General features: G+C 41.0%; 1 protein-coding gene and 1 long non-coding RNA gene across 3 annotated transcripts; one reads left to right on the top strand and one right to left on the bottom strand.

Moving 5' to 3' along the window:
* Window positions 1-138: 138 nt before the first annotated feature.
* LOC114597830 (uncharacterized) lies at window positions 139-18,058 on the top strand. 2 transcript variants are annotated; one of them, XM_028731177.2, is made up of 11 exons: window positions 139-3,194; window positions 8,856-9,069; window positions 10,451-10,603; window positions 11,899-12,047; window positions 12,757-12,897; window positions 13,199-13,323; window positions 14,871-14,978; window positions 15,203-15,335; window positions 15,437-15,543; window positions 16,227-16,333; window positions 17,833-18,058. In XM_028731177.2, exons 2-11 carry the CDS (start codon window positions 8,899-8,901, stop codon window positions 17,842-17,844), a joined length of 1,206 nt encoding a protein of 401 aa, XP_028587010.2. In that variant the 5' UTR covers window positions 139-3,194; window positions 8,856-8,898; the 3' UTR covers window positions 17,845-18,058. The 2 variants fall into 2 exon arrangements, with proteins under 2 accessions (XP_028587010.2, XP_028587013.2); XM_028731180.2 differs by lacking the exon at window positions 12,757-12,897.
* Window positions 13,960-14,942, bottom strand: LOC144327965 (uncharacterized). Its single transcript, XR_013393149.1, has 2 exons — window positions 14,854-14,942; window positions 13,960-14,496 (listed from the first exon to the last, which is right to left on the bottom strand). It is a non-coding gene; the product is annotated as an uncharacterized LOC144327965 (long non-coding RNA).
* Window positions 18,059-18,203: the final 145 nt, after the last annotated feature.

Below are 18,203 nucleotides of genomic sequence, written 5' to 3'. Positions count from 1 at the left end.
ATGTTGCAGCCACTTTTAATATGTTGATTGATCATTTTAAATACTTAATACACACATAAAGGTTTTCTCAAAGAGTGGATGCTAAAAAGATATTGATCAATTGCTTATTGTTCCATCTTATGAAATAGGCTGGAAATATTAGGATCTGTGAATGCATTGTGCCCTTGACTGAAAGAAACATTGGTGGTTAACATACAATATAACTTCTGCAGAAAACCTATGCAACAGGGTATGACTATGACTGTAACATAAACAAATTACATGCCATGTACAGATAACCTTAAAAGTCAACTCAAATAAACCAAGCAACCATATCATGACATTTATATTAATCAAGATAATTTAAAATAATTGTGTGGTTTTATATAAAAAATGCAAGATGTGCTAGTATAGCCTAAATGAAACATTTATTTCGTTGGAAGAATAGATATCAAAACTTTTTATTCCTAAATGTTCCAGTTAGTACGCCAGAAGAACGGCTATGAGAATTTTAAAATGTGTCTTTCATATGGAATTTTAACAAAATTAAGTGGTAAACACAAAGTACCTTTGGATTAAAGGAGCTATCTGGTATCGCATATAATATATAGCTGTTAGCCCTTCTAGTATCTTAGCATATTTAAACACTTCAAATAGAATCCTAAACAAGTTTATTCAGAAGTAAGACCCATTGAATTCAATGGAACTTGCTTTCAGTTAAGTGTATATAGAATCACAGCCTTTAATAAGATGATGATATGGTGAGAAAAACACAAAGCTTTTAAAAATTGTTGTGAATGTAATAAACATTTGGGACTGCAGGTGTAAAATAGCCTTTGATACACAGTCAGTGGCTTCAATCATAAATGAATTCTTCAATGTAGATGAACATTTGAGAGTGTTTAGATTCTAAAGATTTAAATGTGGATATAGCACAGAATGTTAGATCTGTTTTTAAAAATGGGCAGTTTCCTTCTTAGTCATTGTATCACCTTCAAGATCTCGGGGTAGGGAGGAACTTTGTCTTAATAAGGGAAGGTACTCAAAACTACAAAATGTTGAACTTGCAGCATAAAACGTATCTTATTTTTCTGTATCCATGCTAGGCAAACTGAAGTATTGCAAAAGCGTGTGCATATTTTCATGTTCTCCAGAACATTTTGTCAGTCTAGATAGAGAGTGAACAAATTTGATGGTAGAGTGTGGGGTGAGGTAGAAGATGTTCAAATGAGGCTCTGGCAGGTGAGTATCTTCTGGGAAGCAGCAGCATATACAATGGTTTATAAGAATATTAGAAAATATAGAATCTAGCTGTTACCCAGATGGGTCTCCGTCCTTGGACAAAACATATCAGTTTCTTAGTAGGTAGAAATACAGGCAGGGTTTTAAAATAAACAAATCTGAAGGTTAATTTCAGGCAGCGAGGTAGGTTTTTAAAAAAATAAAATTAAAAAGTAGGAGTCAAAGTGAGTTACTTCACCTAACGGCCCCCTTTGGAATGGGTTGCATCCAACACAGCCCATGCATGAGCAGTACTGGCTTTTGCAATTGGACTTCACCTTCCTCACCTCCACCCTCATGCATGTCCTCAAAATCTATTCCAAAGGGTTGAGGGATCCTCTGAAGCAGATTTTGGTGGTACATGGGAGGCGGGGGGAGGGGGAGGAAAGTGAAGTCTACTCACCCGATGTTGGATCCTGCCCAGTCCCCTTCCACATTGCATCTTAAGACTCAGTAAATGCAAGGTCTATCCTTGGCTCAAGCATCAGACATTTTTCTTCCACATCCTTTGTTTTCTTTGCCAGTTCATCTGATGAAGAGTTCTGGTCAGTGCTCTTTTTTTTTTTTTAAAGGAAAAACCGGTGCTGGTATTCAGTGTGAAGTTGTTACAGTAAGTGCCACGCTTCTTTTAACATGGGGGGAGAGAAGGTGCCAGTACTATGTACCCTTGCTTACCCTTAGGGGGGAAAGCACTGGAGAACTAAAAAAAAAAAAAAATGCACACTCTTTTGTAAGATGTTGGCTGGTCTAGGATATATACTGCCTTAATGGGGGTGGGGGGGTGTATAAAATAATTTATTATGGGCCAACATGGCTACCATATATGAGGAGGTGGAATTAAGAAATATAATGACACGTATCATCATGGAAATTGCATATGATATGTACAACTGATAACAGTAGATGTCTAAGGAGATGCAATCACCACATCATAAGATTATCTAGGAGATTAAGGCACTATATTGTGATTATGCAGCTAAATTCAAAAGTTTTGGGAAACAGTCTAGATATTTGTGGCTTGGATATCACCCGATGCTTTATTATATTCTGATGTGACAATACTGTCACTATCAAATATTCAGGTATCCTTCCTTATTACATATAATTGCCAGACTGAGTTTGGCTGGACATCAGAAAATGAGGTTTCCTCATCTCCAACAGACTGGCTTAACTGGGTCTGTGTGATGTTTACTTCAAACAGACAGACAACAAATCATCAATACAATATCAAGCTGTAACTGATGTTGGGTTGTCAGTGAGGTTAATTTTCTTCTGCATGCTAATTATTATAATTGGTTATGAGGAATGTTTTCCTGTAAAAATTGATTTTTACACATACAAATAAAGAAATTGAGATTTACAAATGTAGTCTTCAATGTTCAATGTTAACACACATCTTTCAAATACATACTTCTGTATAATTTGATAGTTTAGCTAGGGCACATAAACTAAGGCACAAGGGAGACAATTTGATTGTGAATGTAACCTGATGGTATTTCAGTTAATTGTATTTTTTTAGTGTTCTGCAAGATCAGGGTAAAAAAAAGGTACAAAATAATAATAAAAATTATTCATGTAAAATTATAAATCCTCTCCTTTCTCTGCACACTCTCAATCTCGTCTCACTTTCTTCTGTTATTAAGACATCCCTGATTAAACAGACAAGAATAAGGGTTATATGAGCTGAAATGCAGGATAATCCTGGCTCTTTAAATAAAACAAGCTTTCTCTGTTCCTCAGTCATGTCACAAGGTTGCTAGGTGACCTGAAAACACTCCAGTTGTAGGAAGCGCAGGAGAAATTCAGAGAGAAATTCCAAAGGGTAAACGGGATGGGTGGGAGGGGCGCTGTACCCACCCTTCTGAGAATTAACAAAGCCTACAAATTGCCAGACTTCAACTCCTTTGCAATATTTGGTGTGTTTACCAAAGTGGGTAAGTACAATTCCTTCCTCCAACTGGGCAAACTAAGCCAAGCTGACCCCATCTTCCTTCTGGGGACTGACCTACAGAATCCAACCAAAAATAAAACCCTGCCAGTGCACTTATTGTCAGATGCTATGGCTTCCATATTCTCCTGGGATAATGGCCATTCCAATAGGACTGGAGCAATTTTGTGCCCATTCCTGAGCTGCCTGTGTGCAGTATAGCTGTCTGGACCCAAGAGCAGGAACCCTACTTCCCTCATGGCAGAACTAGAGTTGTGCCCCAGCAATCTTAGAAAGTTATTGAGTGCAAGTCCTGGCCAGCCATGGTACCCAAGCAGCAGGTCCTAGGAGCTGAAATGGTTTGCATGCCTTGTTATGCCATGTAGCAGTGATGGTGAATAAAGCCCGAGGGGCAAATGTAAGGAAGATGATCTATATGTGTGTGTGTCTTCTCCCTGTCCCAATTTAGGGCTTTTCAGTGATTTATTATTTCAACAATAAATCTCTGACTTGGGCACACACATTATGGAGTTAGTGACACAAATTAATAACGAGTTAGAAATGTCTCTGTGCTTTAGAACATGTGAATATGCAATTCTTATAGCTGATTTTATCAGGCGTTGTAGAGCGAGCGAGCACATTTCCATGGTTTGCTTAGTGTATTTTATCTTCCATTAAATCAGCCACTAGAGTCTTCCAGCAGCTGCTTTTACTAGAGTTTTATAGAGTTCCAGTCTATTGTGACTTTGAAAAACAGAGGTTTGGTCAGTGGGTGGCGCTGTGGGTAAAACCTCAGTGCCTAGGACTTGCCGATCGTATGGTCGGCGGTTCGAATCCCCGTGGCGGGGTGAGCTCCCGTCTTTCGGTCCCAGCTCCTGCCCACCTAGCAGTTCGAAAGCACACCTAAGTGCAAGTAGATAAATAGGGACCGCTTTCTAGCGGGAAGGTAAACGGCGTTTCCTGGTGCTGGCTCGCCAGAGCAGCTTCGTCATGCTGGCCACGTGACCCGGAAGTGTCTCCGGACAGCGCTGGCCCCCAGCCTCTTAAGTGAGATGGGCGCACAACCCTAGAGTAGGACACGACTGGCCCGTACGGGCAGGGGTACCTTTACCTTTACCTTTATAAAATTATGGGGATAAGACTAAGGCTCTGTTCTACTAAGGCTCTGTGGCTACTAAGGCTCTGTTCTGCCTCTACTGTCAGAGGCTGTGCACCAGTTGCTGGGAATCACAAATGGGGTTTTCCCCTCAGATCCTGCTTGTGAGCTTGTGAAGATGCAGGGCTCTTCATACTGTTGCACACCATCCCTATCTTCAAGTGGTGCAAGATTCCAGGAGTCCCAGGCTCTTATCGAGGGTTCATGTTTCCTTTGGAATGAAGGCCAGCAGAGACTGCATTATCCTTATGATGTATAGTTTATTTACACATATATACAACCTGAGCCCACGATGAATGGGTTCACAGCATTAACACCCCAAGAGGGTCTTGCTTCTTCACCCATAGCCACAGCCTTGGATGCAAGCAGAAATCAGGCATATCTCTCCCTTCAAATTCTAACTTACACACACACACACGCACACACACACACACACCCCTCACCTCTGGGTTGTGTCTTTTTTCTAACTACCAGCAAGTTGATGAGGGGGTCCCACCTATTTACTGTCTGGCACAGAGGCACTTCTTTTGTTATATATTTAGATACCCTCCCCCTCTTTCCTTTCTCCTTCTGTGATAGAACTCCTATTTGGGGACTTCCCTGGCTTTTTTTCTGGCCCACATAGGCCTAGTCTGGATAGTTGGCCTTGGTGAAGACTTGACGTTTTCATCCCGCAAAAAGTTTTTGATTTGAGTTCCTACTGAAATTAGGCTGCATTTTAATGTTTTAATGTTGTATTTTAATCTTGTTTTTAAGTTGTATTTCAATCAATTGTTTTGATACCTCGTGATACCGGTTTTAGCTACGGAGGGTGGGGTATAAATAAAAAAAATATTATTATTATAGAGGGCCATTATCAAGAGGTTTGCCTAGCAGATGGGGCTCGTCAACCTGGGAAGGTAGCCCATCTAGTAGAAGGAAAACCCTGATCCTAAACCTCTGCTGCTGCTTTGCAGGATATCTTCGAGAGAAGGAAAGCTTAAGGCATAAACCCTACACAAAGTGGGGTGGTGCCTTGTAGGCCTCCTTCCAGCAACTCCTGCTGCTAAACTGGTGCCAAACGTATTGCTCTGCTTTCCTTTGGACCACATCAGCAAGGCTGAGTGGCGTGTGTGTCTTGTCATTTAGGCAGCCCAGGGACTCCATACACACTGCCCAGGCTTGCATCCCAGGGAGGTCACTTCAGTGCCAGTAACGCAGCAGTTTGACTTTGCCCCCAGAGGTGCACTCCATTGCCTCTCAAGACAGGTGGATGCCAACAACACTGTCTGGCTGTTTCAACCATTTGAATCCTTGCTGGATCCATGAATCAGAACGGTCTCAGCATACTGCCATTCCCCCCCCCCCCCAACTCATAGCACTATGTTAACAACTGGCTTCCCATGTTTTCTTATATAATGAAGTTGAATTTATGACCAAGATGCATAAAAGCTTTGCAAAAAAATGAATTAGCAAACTGATACTGCCAGTCAAACACTCAAATACTAAAAACCAAGTGTCCAGCACCATGCAGAGAAGTATACAGTGGTACCTCGGGTTAAGTACTTAATTCGTTCCGGAGGTCCGTACTTAACCTTAAACTGTTCTTAACCTGAAGCACCACTTTAGCTAATGGGGCCTCCTTCTGCTGCCGTGCCGCCGGAGCACGATTTCTGTTCTCATCCTGAAGCAAAGTTCTTAACCTGAAGCACTATTTCTGGGTCAGTGGAGTCTGTAACCTGAAGCATATGTAACGTGAAGCGTATGTAACCCGAGGTACCACTGTATGTACAAGTCACAGCCACGTAGCTCTTCCCAATGTTCATCTCTCTCTCCACCAAGTGGATAGAGTTGGGGCAAAATAGGAGCCTTGAAAGGATGAAACAGGGATTTTGCTATCATTTTGACTCTAACATTTCCCTCCCCCTGCTCAAAATCAAGCCCCTACTCGAAATCACCCTACATACAATGAAAATCAGCTTAAGGGGAGATTTTGAATGGGTAAATGGCCTGAGTTGAAAGTTTTAATCAACCATTTACCCCCCCCCCCTCCAGTCTTATGTTGAAGACTGCAGCCTTCTCAGCTGTGTATGAGTATGCAGTAGGGGAGAGAGAAAAACCACGGGGAGATGCAGGTAACTTAATTCAGCATGTAATTTCAGCCTTGCACCATTGATTTCAGTGGCCTTAAGCACACTTACCTCTGTATTGGGTTGTGATTGGGGCTCCTATGTTTGGTACATTGTTCACAAAGGCAAGCTTGTTCTGTGTAGCAGAATTATGCGCTCTGGTCTGTTGACAGAGGCAGTTACAGTAGTCCTAACATCCTACTCACAGACTGTTTGGACGCAGGGCTGGTATTGCTATGGCAACCAGTGCTGCTGTATAGAATAAATCTGCCTGGTTGGTGTATTGTGCTAATAAATCCAAATGGCAGCTGAAACGCTTGTGGGTTGCTTCAGTTTTCTGTGTGCAGTAAACTGAGTTTAGGAATTTAATGCGTTGGATAAATTTAAAGGGGGTCCCTAGACTGGAGTTTACCCTCACATAAACCCAAAGGAAAAGGATGCAGGCTCCAAGTGAAAAGATAGGCCTTTATTGAAATATAAATGTACACAGGGACAGCCTCAAAAATAAGGAGAAGGCTGCAAAGAACCACATCTGACGCAATGTTTTTTATACACTTCCAGACTACACACGTCATTTAATTTCACTGATCAATGTATCACACCAATTTTAATAGTTCCAAGCCAATGCCATCATCCTGAAACAATCAAAATCATTTGGCTCTTCAGATCAGCCCTCATCATAATATGATGTGATTACATATAATCATTTTCAAGTGCCTTTCTTTATTAAGACTTTGACTAATTTTCCTGTACATTAAATGATAATATTTAGATAGATAATATTTATTATGGCCATAGGCCCATACAGGTAAAAACAACACATAAGTGACAGCTTGTGCCGTGGGGAAAAGGAAAAAAAAAAAAAAAACAGTCGCTAAAATACCACTATAACAATAAATACTATAAGATGGAAAGGCATGCTACGCCTTAATTAGCTTGTAGCGCTCCTTGGCGTCGCTTTTGGGAGAGGACAGCGACCAGGAACCTAGCCACTTTCAGGGTCGTGTGGGAATCCTTATCCTGCAAGATTTGGGCAAGGTGGAATTTTGGTGGGGTACCCTCTAGTTTCTGTATGATTGATCCCAACAAATTTGCCCGTGGCACATTGAACAGGGGGCAAGTGAACATAATGTGCTGGAGCGACTCCGGCGTCACCTTATCACATTCGCACATGGCGGGGACTTGGCCCTTTGAGAATCTATGTCTCAGGACATTGGAGGGGAAAACGTTGAACCTCGCTTTGGTGAAGGCCAGTCTATGGGCAACAGTCGAAAGGGAGGAGAGGTATGATGGAACGCAATAAGTTAAAGTGATACCAATGTTCTGGGGCGAACAAACACCTCCCCCCAGCGTATAATTTTGCTGCAAGTCGATGTCATCCAGTCTTTGACGGATCAGTCTTTGAGCAGTGATTTGATCTAGTTTTAGGGAATCTGAGGGTGAGATTCCATAGCTCAGGAATTAAATGTCTTCCAATGTCCTCTTTCATCAGTCTACAAAACATTTCAAGATTAATCACAACTGCCATGCCTAGCTGGTTCTCTTTCCATGCATATAAGCCCACCATAGATTCTAACAGTTTATTATTTTCAGTGTTCTGGAACAGACATTCACTATGTACAGTACCTAAGAGCAGCTAGTTCTGTACTGTAAAAGACAGGTACAGGCCCTTTTAGCTTAGCTAGGCCATAGACTCAAAAGAAAACAGAATAATCAAAACACAGTTTGATTAAATTATTATTTTCTCCAACAAAAGAATATGTGTGAATTCAGCAATAACACATGATCTGTTTATGAAAGCTATTGCTTCCTACTATTATATCTGTGTAAAAGTTTTGGGGTGTTTGCTGTGTGGGAACCCTCTTTGATGTCAGAGGTGTGCCCCTGCTCCTATTGGTCAAGGCACCCATCACATCATGAGGTGAAGCTGGTGGATCATCTGCATCCCTTATTCCTATTGGTGGGTGGAACACCTTAAAAGGGCTAGACACATTGGAGAATTTTGAACACTAGCTTGGATGGCAAAAGGACTACATTGACAGAGGAGCTCTCCATACATCCCCATAGAGGGATAAAACCCAAAGATTTAGGATTAGCACCTACACCTTCGAATTAGACTATGGGGGACTCAAAAATCTGCTTCATCAGATCACTAGGTATGGAGATCAATCACATGATACCCTAAAACAAAATTTTGCAGTACACACATATATAATTTATATCAAATGTGTAACACAGCCTCATACCAGGACAGATGACTTGTGTTTTTTTTCTTGAATCTAGCTCCTTTCCCTGATTTTGGTATAGAAGCCTAATCTATTTAAGAACAATGGATTTCTTTAAGGAAGGCCTGCAAGTTACAACCTCTTGCCTTTGCTCCTCAAACCTACTATTCTTTTTTCAGAGTCCACATTCTGTGGTAACTGAAAACATCAAGGAAAGAAGTCATGCCAAAGCTAAAAGGCAAACCAAAACCTAAAGCCGGCTTAGCTATGAATATCCTTGAAAAGTTCCTGCAAACTTATGAAAAGCATTGCACGGCATCCCAAAGTTGTGTCAGTCCAACTATCAAACAGGACTTACAGCAATGTGTAACAAATGATATGTTCATTACTAAGGTAAGAATGGATTATAAATAAAAAATTGACGTGCCTTTGTGAATTAGAACCAAATGATGTAGGGGATTATACCCCAACTGTATTTTTTAATCAACAACAACAAATTATTCCTTTAGAGGGAAGCATGGTTCTAGCTGATTAGCAACTCTAATGACCTCTCTCCTGAGGTAGGTTAACCTGAAGTTATCTTCTCTCTTTGTATATTTGCAATTTGCTAAGGTAAAGGTACCCCTTACCGTTAGGTCCAGTCGTGGACTATTCTGGGGTTGCGCGCTCATCTCGCTCTATAGGCCAAGGGAGCCGGCGTTTGTCTGCAGACAGCTTCCGGGTCATGTGGCCAGCATGACTAAGCCGCTTCTGGCGAATCAGAGCAGCACACGGAAATGCCGTTTACCTTCCTGCTGGAGTGGTACCTACCATATTTGTCGCTCTATAAGACACACTTTATCCCTCCTAAAAAGTAAGGGGAAATGTGTGTGTGTGTTATGGGGTGAATGCAGGCTGCGCAGCTATCCCAGAAGCCAGAACAGCGAGAGGGATCGCTGTGCAGCGCTTCCTCTCGCTGTTCTAGCTTCGCCGTGCGCAGCCTCTTCAGGGCAGGGGGAGCCTTCATCCTGCTGCCCTGAAGAGGCTGCGCACGGCTATCCCAGAAGCCAGAACGGCGAGAGGGATCACTGCGCAGCAATCCCTCTTGCTGTTCTGGCTTCTGGGATTCAGATTTTTTCTTTTCTTGTTTTCCTCCTCCAAAAACTAGGTGCATCTTATGGTCTGGTGCGTCTTATAGAGCGAAAAATAGTATTTATCTACTTGCACTTGACGTGCTTTTGAACTGCTAGGTAGGCAGGAGCCGGGACTGAACAACGGGAGCTCACCCCGTCACAGGGATTCAAACTGCCGACCTTCTAATCAGCAGGCACTAGGCTCTGTGGTTTAGACCACAGCGCCACCCGCGTCCCTGCAATTTGCTAAAAAGTCCATTAAATTAAACCATGCAAATTGAACATCTGATGGTTCCTTTATTATGAAAGAGCACTAAAGACACACTAGTGCAGTGTGAGTAATTATATATTACATGATGCCTATGCCAAAGACATACCCTCCAACATTTCTCCAATGAAAATAGGGACATCCCATTCCATAATGATATAGAATAGAAGCTATTTACTTTAAACAAAAGGCAAGGTTGATAATTAATGGTATTGTTACAGAAAACATTGAGATTATGAAGGGCACAAGGCAGGGATGCCCTCTGTCACCTCTACTATTTATATTAATGCTGGAAGTTCTGTTGAGGAAATTGAGGGAAGAGGAAAAAAAATAAAAGGAATCAGTAAAGTTTTAGTGGCAGGATTGTTATCAAGCTTTTCTTTTTCTTCTCTAGTTTGTGCTTACAAATGTAGAGAGCTTATCAAGAAATGTGCATCCAGTTTATCTCACTCCTTTACTGAGGACTATCCGAGATGAACGATATCGGCGAGGGAAGGAGCTCTGTATCTGTGGAATTAACCTATATCATCAAGATATTGCAAACCTTGTAAGTTTGAACACAAGCCAGTGGTAAAGGAACCTGAGACTTTCTCAACCAACTCAAAAAATAAAATAAATACAGTCTGGACATCAGCTTCTCACAGTCATTGTAGGAGAGAGCCAGTGTATTATTGAGGGTGGAAGAAATGAGACTCAAGAGTCCCTGCCATCGCAGCTTCTCCCTTCTCTTCCCACAAAGCATACAGTACCTGCCACTGGCTACAACCACAAAAAGCCTTGCTTGAAGGCTGCAACACCTGTAACCCAGGTGCCAGGGACCTTGGGAAATGTAGTTCTCCAGAATGCCCAAGCCCTTTTTATGGATGCCATATTCCAAGGCATCTTCCACTTGGGATGATCTTTTAAGTGGGGAACAATTTGCTGTTATTCACCATCAAGCTGACCAGAGTTCACTTGTTGCTAGCTCTGGACCTGGAAGCAGCTAAATTAAATTTTTTTGCAAGGAACAAAGGCACTTGAACAGTGTTTCTTGGACCCCAGAGAAACCAATGGCATTTTTCTAGCCCTTGGCCCAATATGCAAGTGTGAGTAGGTTAGAGTGGGTCTAGAGGAACAGTGTTGCCGGTAAATTTGATGACTCAACCAGACACCTGTGAGTATGCACATCTGCTTACCACCAAGCATGGGACCTCAATGTGTCACAGATCATAGAATCATAGAATTGTAGAGTTGGAAGGGACCCAAGGGTCATCTGGTCCAACCCTCTTCAATGCAGGATCTCAACTAAAGCATCCATGACAGATGGCCATGACAGATTATCTATAGCAGGCTTGTCCAACTCCAAAGAGACTGCGATCTACTCACAGCATAAAAAAACTGGCAGTGATCTACCCATTGTCATTGGAGGATTGACCGGAGCTTTTTGGGGGGGAGCCAAAGTTTTTGAGTTGTTGGACAGGCCTGATATATAGCCATCTGACTCGTCAGTCTAATCCTCTTCCCTGACTAGAGTGTTGGCCACCATCTAGGGAACTACAAGTGGAGAAATAACTGTTATTCCATGGTAGCTCTTTGTAAACTATAGAGAGTGTATGTTAACATTTTTAGCACTGGAGAAAGGTAGGATGAATGGACATCAGGGTGAAAAATATTACATCAAATCGTATTCATGCCATGTAGTTAAATACAGAACTATGGTGTCCAGGAATATTGAATGTTATGCTTTTAGTGTGGCAGGACTAAGCTAAGTACAAACACTTTCAAAGCACGCAAAGAATTAAAATTAGAAGCGTTAATCGTTTGGATAAATCTGGATTTTTGTTCTTCTTATTTGTGTTTTAGGCAATCTTGCTAGAACTGGATGGACGCACCATCTATCCCTTTTCCAAATTAGAAATAACTCATCATGTATTAGACCTTTGGAGCATGGAGAGACTTGGAATGGCTCTGCCTTACAGCCGTCTGAGTTCTCTTGTTCTGGATTATTCCAAGTAAGAAAAACTATTAGTTTCACTTCTTCATCCTAAATAAAAGAGGAGCTGTGGAAGCAATGTAGGAGTTCCTAGATTATTGGTATAGGAACTCGAGAGTGGCTTGTGATAGCCATGTGGTTGAGCTGGAGCAACCAGCTCAAACCTCTTCACATGCTGAACTTCTCAGGTAGACTGGAAGAGAACAAGCTCTTACCTAGTTCTTCCCCAGGTGAAGGGAAGTGGACATAGCTAAGTCTGGCAGGACAACTTACTCTATGGTATCTCCCAAACCTCCGAAGCAGATTTTAGGGGAGGCATGGGGGTAAGCTGGTGGGAAGGAGCCCCACTGCACTAATGGGAGACCTGATGACCCAGCATATGTTAAGATTGCAAAAAGGATGGTGTAACTCAAACACTATTTTAAAGGTTTGTTTTCCCTCTGCTGGACTTATATTGGCTCAGCCAGCAGTAGCCCTGCTCTTTTGGATCTGTTGTACTTCACACCAATTTAATTTATACCAAGCTTACTTTATGCCAGCTTTTTGTGTATTGTTCCCTTATTTTTTCAGTTTAAGTCTTTCCAGGAATGTGTCTAAATGACTTGCTTCAATTCGAATCAAACCTATGTACAATACTAGAATACTGGCTAAATAACTATATGTTTAAGGTAGGAGTAAACAGCCTTCTTTTAAACTGTTGTCTACCTAATTTATTATTTTCTTTACAGATGTGGTGATAACTGTGTCAGTAGACTTACTGATGGATTAGATGGGAATAGAAAGCTTTTAACTCTGAGCCTCTGCTACTGTGATTTAGGGCCCAAAAGTGGATTAACATTAGCAACTCTTGTAGTCCAAACTGCCATTTGGTATGTTTTGATTGATTGATTGATTGATTGATTGATTGATTGATTTAGAGCTGGGTTTGAACTGTTTTAGAGTGTTTTTATTCTGATTGTGCTGTTTTTGTTGTTTGCATTGATGTTACTGCTTTAACATCTTTAATTGCTATATATCTTGTAAATAGACTAAATAAGTCTTTTCTGTTTTGTTTAAAATTTCTGTAGTGGGGGAAAAATCTGCTTCTAAAAACAAGAAAATATGTTGAAATAAAACTTAATATTCTTTTTAACCATTGTCTGTGAAATAATTTTAAATTGTTTATTGCAGCAACTTGTTCCTGAATGGTAATCACTTGCAATGTTTGGGTGCCATAGAACTCCTCAGACCAATAGCAGAGTTTGAAGAAAGCATTGGACAAGTAAAGAAAGCAAATGCTCAACTCAGCCTTGAAGGTAGGATTGCCTTTGGGGCAATTTACTCATGCAACTTGCATTGCAGTCCTGTAACATACTAAGTTCCATTGACTTCTATGAGACTTACACATAGGTGTGTGTATAGGATTGCAACCTTCTAAATGTTAAAATTAAATGGTATGATTTGCTATTTTTAAAACAACTCAAGCATTTACATATTTCAGCTCTAGGCAAAACTCCACTAAAAACAATACAAACAGGACAAAGTTCATTATGGCCATGCATTTTCTTGGGCTGTTTTTAAGACACATCTATATGAAAAATAATGAAAAGAACAAACAGGAGGAATAGAAACTGAGTTTCAAAAAAGGAAATATGGACACCATTCACTCATCTTCAATCAGTTGCCATTGTTTCAAGGATCTACTTAGACTCTGGAGAGCAATGCATATAAAGTATACATGGAAGCATATCTTTGGTGGTTCTGGGGGTTCGTGTCCAGAACTGTGTGCAGCATCAAGGCACAGCCTGATGTTCTGCCTAATGTTTTACACAAGCTATTGCACATCTCTCAGATCTGGCTTTGACAGGGAATGAATGGACAGGGAAATAATACAAGAACCTCCCATTGTTTTAGTTCTAAAAATAAGAGTGAAATATACTCAAAGTCCTGTAGTGATTTCATGCTCTTTATTGAAGCTTGTAAAACAGTGAATGAGTTGCCCCCCAAACCTCAGGCTTTTATATACATTATTTACACAATGAGTCCCGTCTGATTGGCTGGCTCTGCTTCCCTCCTGGAGCCTGATTGGTCTTTTCCTGCAGGCCAATCAGTTGTTACATTCTAGGATCCTACTTGCCTATTGTTCTAGGATCCAAGCTTAGTATATAACAAAGAGAAAGGGAACATCATGGATTTACTGAAAATGGAGGCAAAGCTGCAGAGCTACAAAGCAAACCCACAAGCAGCAGCCAGTGGAACTGGCTCCGGGAGAGGTCAGTTAAGACAAAAGAGAAGCCACATGCAAAGAAGGCATCCTAGCTGAGGAGCCTAAGTGTGGAAATACCAGTCTTTTGTTGCAATCCCATGATTGTCTGCAACGCTTCTGGAGAAAAGGGGCCGTTCCGTATAGTTTGACTTGATTTCGGATATAAAGAGCAGTGCAGGAAGCAATTGGGCGAAGTCCTTCAGCCTGTGCTTGATAGTGATGACTGCAAATAGCAAAATGTGCTGATGGTTAGGAGGCTGCTGCATGAATCAGAGATTCCTAATGATGCGGTCATGCAGATGTTTTGAAGGATCAGGTTTATAGGCTTGGAGTTAACTCAAGCAGTTCTTTAATTGGATTTGGGCAGTCGAAGCAGTTACAGAAGTATCTCCCCCTCTACCCCACCCCACAGCATAACTGTGGCAATGCTTGATTCCAGGCATATTTAAAACTGACTCGTATAACTCAACAGCCAGGAGCTCAGAGAGCACAATTCAGACAGGGTAGCTGTGCTCATTTGGAGGCTGAGCATCTTTCAGGAGGGCCTTGGGGAAATCATAACAACAAAATTTAAACTTACCGCCTTTTCATTTTCAGCAGCCAACAAAGATGCAGATCTTCATTCAAAAGTTGCGAATCTGAACACTACTTCGAAGACAAACAGTCCTACGACAATGGAAAATAGGAAGAAAAAGAAACGAAAAGGTAAAATAAGACAGATAAATGTTAACAGTACCGCTTACTCTTCATCTAGTTTTCTAGTTGGAAAAAACACATCAAATTTGTCAAGAAGCTACAGAATTGATACAGATTGTAGTTTACGTCATGTGAATGCAGCTTCAAAAACTAGCCGTTCTGGATGCAGAGTAACCTGAAGTTGCCTATCTTCATTGTATCAGAAATAATAATTATGTGCTTATGATTTGCAGTCTCAAAGAAAAAGCGTAAGAAACCTGACCCTGGCCCATGGTTAGCTAGGCTGCATTTGGCTGATAATGCCATAGATGGAAGGTTTCGCCAAACAGAAGAAAACATCAGAGAGTTTGTGCAGCTGTTAACTAGGTAAGGCAACTGATTAACAGGACATGGAATCACTCTTGCCTGTCATTTATGGTACTGTGGAACTGTGAAACAATTTTCATTGTTAATATTTTCTATCATAGTCTAATCAGGAACTCTGACCATCTAGTGGAAGTTGATATCGATGGCAATGCTATAGGAGAAGAAAGTGCAATCAACATATTGGAAGCTCTTAAGGACCGAAAGAAAGGTGGGATAATTCCAGTCAATAAACCTTTAGATTTGCCAGCTTATACAGTGGTACCTCGGGTTACAGACGCTTCAGGTTACAGACGCTTCAGGTTACAAACTCTGCTAACCCAGAAATAGTACCTGGGTTAAGAACTCTGCTTTAGGATGAGAACAGAAATCAAGCAGCGGCAGTGCAGGAGGCCCCATTAGCTAAAGTGGTACCTCAGGTTAAGAACAGTTTCAGGTTAAGAACGGACCTCCAGAATGAATTACCGTAAATTCTTAACCTGAGGTACATGTATTGATACTGCACAACTATGTTAGAATAAGCCCGAATGAACCAAATGCAACTATTCTGAGCAAATATACCTAGGATTGCACCATAATACCTTCTTTGCTTAGACCTATCCCATTTGGAACTTTCTCTCATTTAACCAAATACTGATCCCTGTGATAGTGACAACCCAAGAAAAAATTGAAAGTTATTTGTAATGGATTATCTTTATGTGTAGGCTTTCCCTGATCCATACGGTCAGACTCTGTCATCACCCAGGGATGAAAACTTATGTGCAGACAAGTCTCCATTGTTTACTATTAAATGTTCTTCATGGTTATGAGTATTTACGGGAAATGATTGTTTATGGTATACTGTCTTTTGTGTAAACTGACTGATTGACTGAATATTATTATTTGTCTCTATAGACAAAATGCCACACATAAACATTGAGGTAACACCCCAGATGTCATCAATGACCTTCAGGGAAATTTTCAAGAATTGTTCAAAAACAGCCAAAAAGAAGAAGAAAAAGGTGCAATGATTTATTAGTTCATTATTTATTTATACATATTAACACACACACCATTTAATGTATATGCCACATTTGTCCTATTGAAGATTTTGGGGTGGTGCAGAACCCTTGTTTCACGGTACAAATACAATAATCAAACAACAGATAAAAATCCTTAAAGCTAACATTCTAACAAGTTAAAATGCTTGCATGAATCATATTTTTGCCTGGCACTGAAAGAATTGTAGCACAGGCACCAGGCCTCTTTAGAAAGGGCACCACATTGCCAGGACACCACTAATAAAGCTCTTTCCTTTGTTAATACAAAGATGCACTGAGATGCTGGTGTTTGCTTAGAAACAAAGGTTACTGAGCTAATGATAAATGAAGATAAAGAAGACCTTCATGGACTGTACTGTCATCAGCATAATAGAAATACTGCAGTCTTTCCCCAAAGTATAGATATACCTTGATCCCACAATCTTAAGTAACAAATAATAGTTGGAGAGCTGCAAACCATGGGAGGAAGGGAAAGGAACAAAATTCTGTGTATTAAGTCTCAGAACTAAAGTTAAACTAGTAGAATATCATGTTTATTTTCTGAAATTCTTTCCACAGCAATGAGTTGGACTGAGTGGACTAATTCACTAGTGGCCATTCCATATAGTGCCATCCAAGAGAGTTGCAAGAGTAATGTTCATTCCATCTGCTTAATTGGTAACAACTGCCGTTTGGCTTCCCCTCTCCCAGAACTCTCATTTGCAGCCATTTCTCCTGGCTGCCTCTGAGAATTGAGGCAGCAAGGGCCTCTGGAGACGTGTGGTTTGGACTGAGAGCCAACCATCCTGATCTGTCTTCTGCACTGTGGTCATCATGTAACAATTTCTCCAGGCTAAAAAGTTGGATCCAGGAGCTAAGGATGTGTGGAAATGGCTGGAAGAGGGTGTAGATGGCTAGATCAGGTTGGTCTTCCCTTTTCCAACGGAACAATGACTGATGATAGTGATGACAACCTGAGTGTGGCAGTGGCAGCTGGTCTCCATTAAGCCTGGTGGGGCAGAGGCAGGGCAGTGTATGGTAGATGTCGCCACTCCCCAGCCCATTTTTTCTATTGGTCCTACTCATGTACTTTAATAGGACATTATGAAGGGCACTGCCCTAGTTGTCCAGACTGGGATTGTACACATGGAACCCCCATTCCTGGACTGGGCTCTTAAGGTGAGAGAAATGCCTGCAGAGTATCCACTTTGAATCACAGAACTGTAGAGTTCAAAGGGATGCCAGGGGTCATCTAGTTCAACCCCCTGCAACGCAGGAATCTTAACGAGATCATACATGACTGATGGCCATCTAATATCTGCTTAAAAACCTTCAAGGAAAGAGAGACCATGACTTGTGTGTACACTTCCTGTTGTTGGATTGGTGTGTTAGACCTTAGTATCCAGCTACTTTTGTTTGTTCCACATACAGTTGCTTCTTATTGGAATCTTCTGAGATGTGTTTTGTTTTGTATTTTACAGAAAACCAAGTGATGAAGTCTGGATTTGCCTCCTGCAGAAATTAGGTTCAAAGAGGTTAACATACTTCAGCAATTATTTACATGATGTTCTAATCTTTGAAATACTACAAAGACGGTTTAGACTACTTTATTGTGAAAGTACTTTATAACTATTTACAACCACTTCCATTTTATTGGATTAAAAGGATGCAACTGCCAAAAAAACACCTTCCTGGTAGTACAACTTACACTTGTATCATTTCTTCTTCGATTTTCATTGCTATTTGGAGATGTATGTCATTCACAGATCATCTATAAATGAATAAGTTCAGATATTGGGGTCATGATAGCTCAATGAAAATGTTGACCTAGTGCGCAACAGCTGTGAAAAAG

This window comes from Podarcis muralis, chromosome 6 (genome assembly GCF_964188315.1).
Source record: "Podarcis muralis chromosome 6, rPodMur119.hap1.1, whole genome shotgun sequence".
Lineage (NCBI taxonomy): Eukaryota > Metazoa > Chordata > Lepidosauria > Squamata > Lacertidae > Podarcis > Podarcis muralis.
The sequence above is the reverse complement of the archived record's forward strand: the minus strand, read 5'-3'. Positions and strand labels throughout refer to the sequence as shown.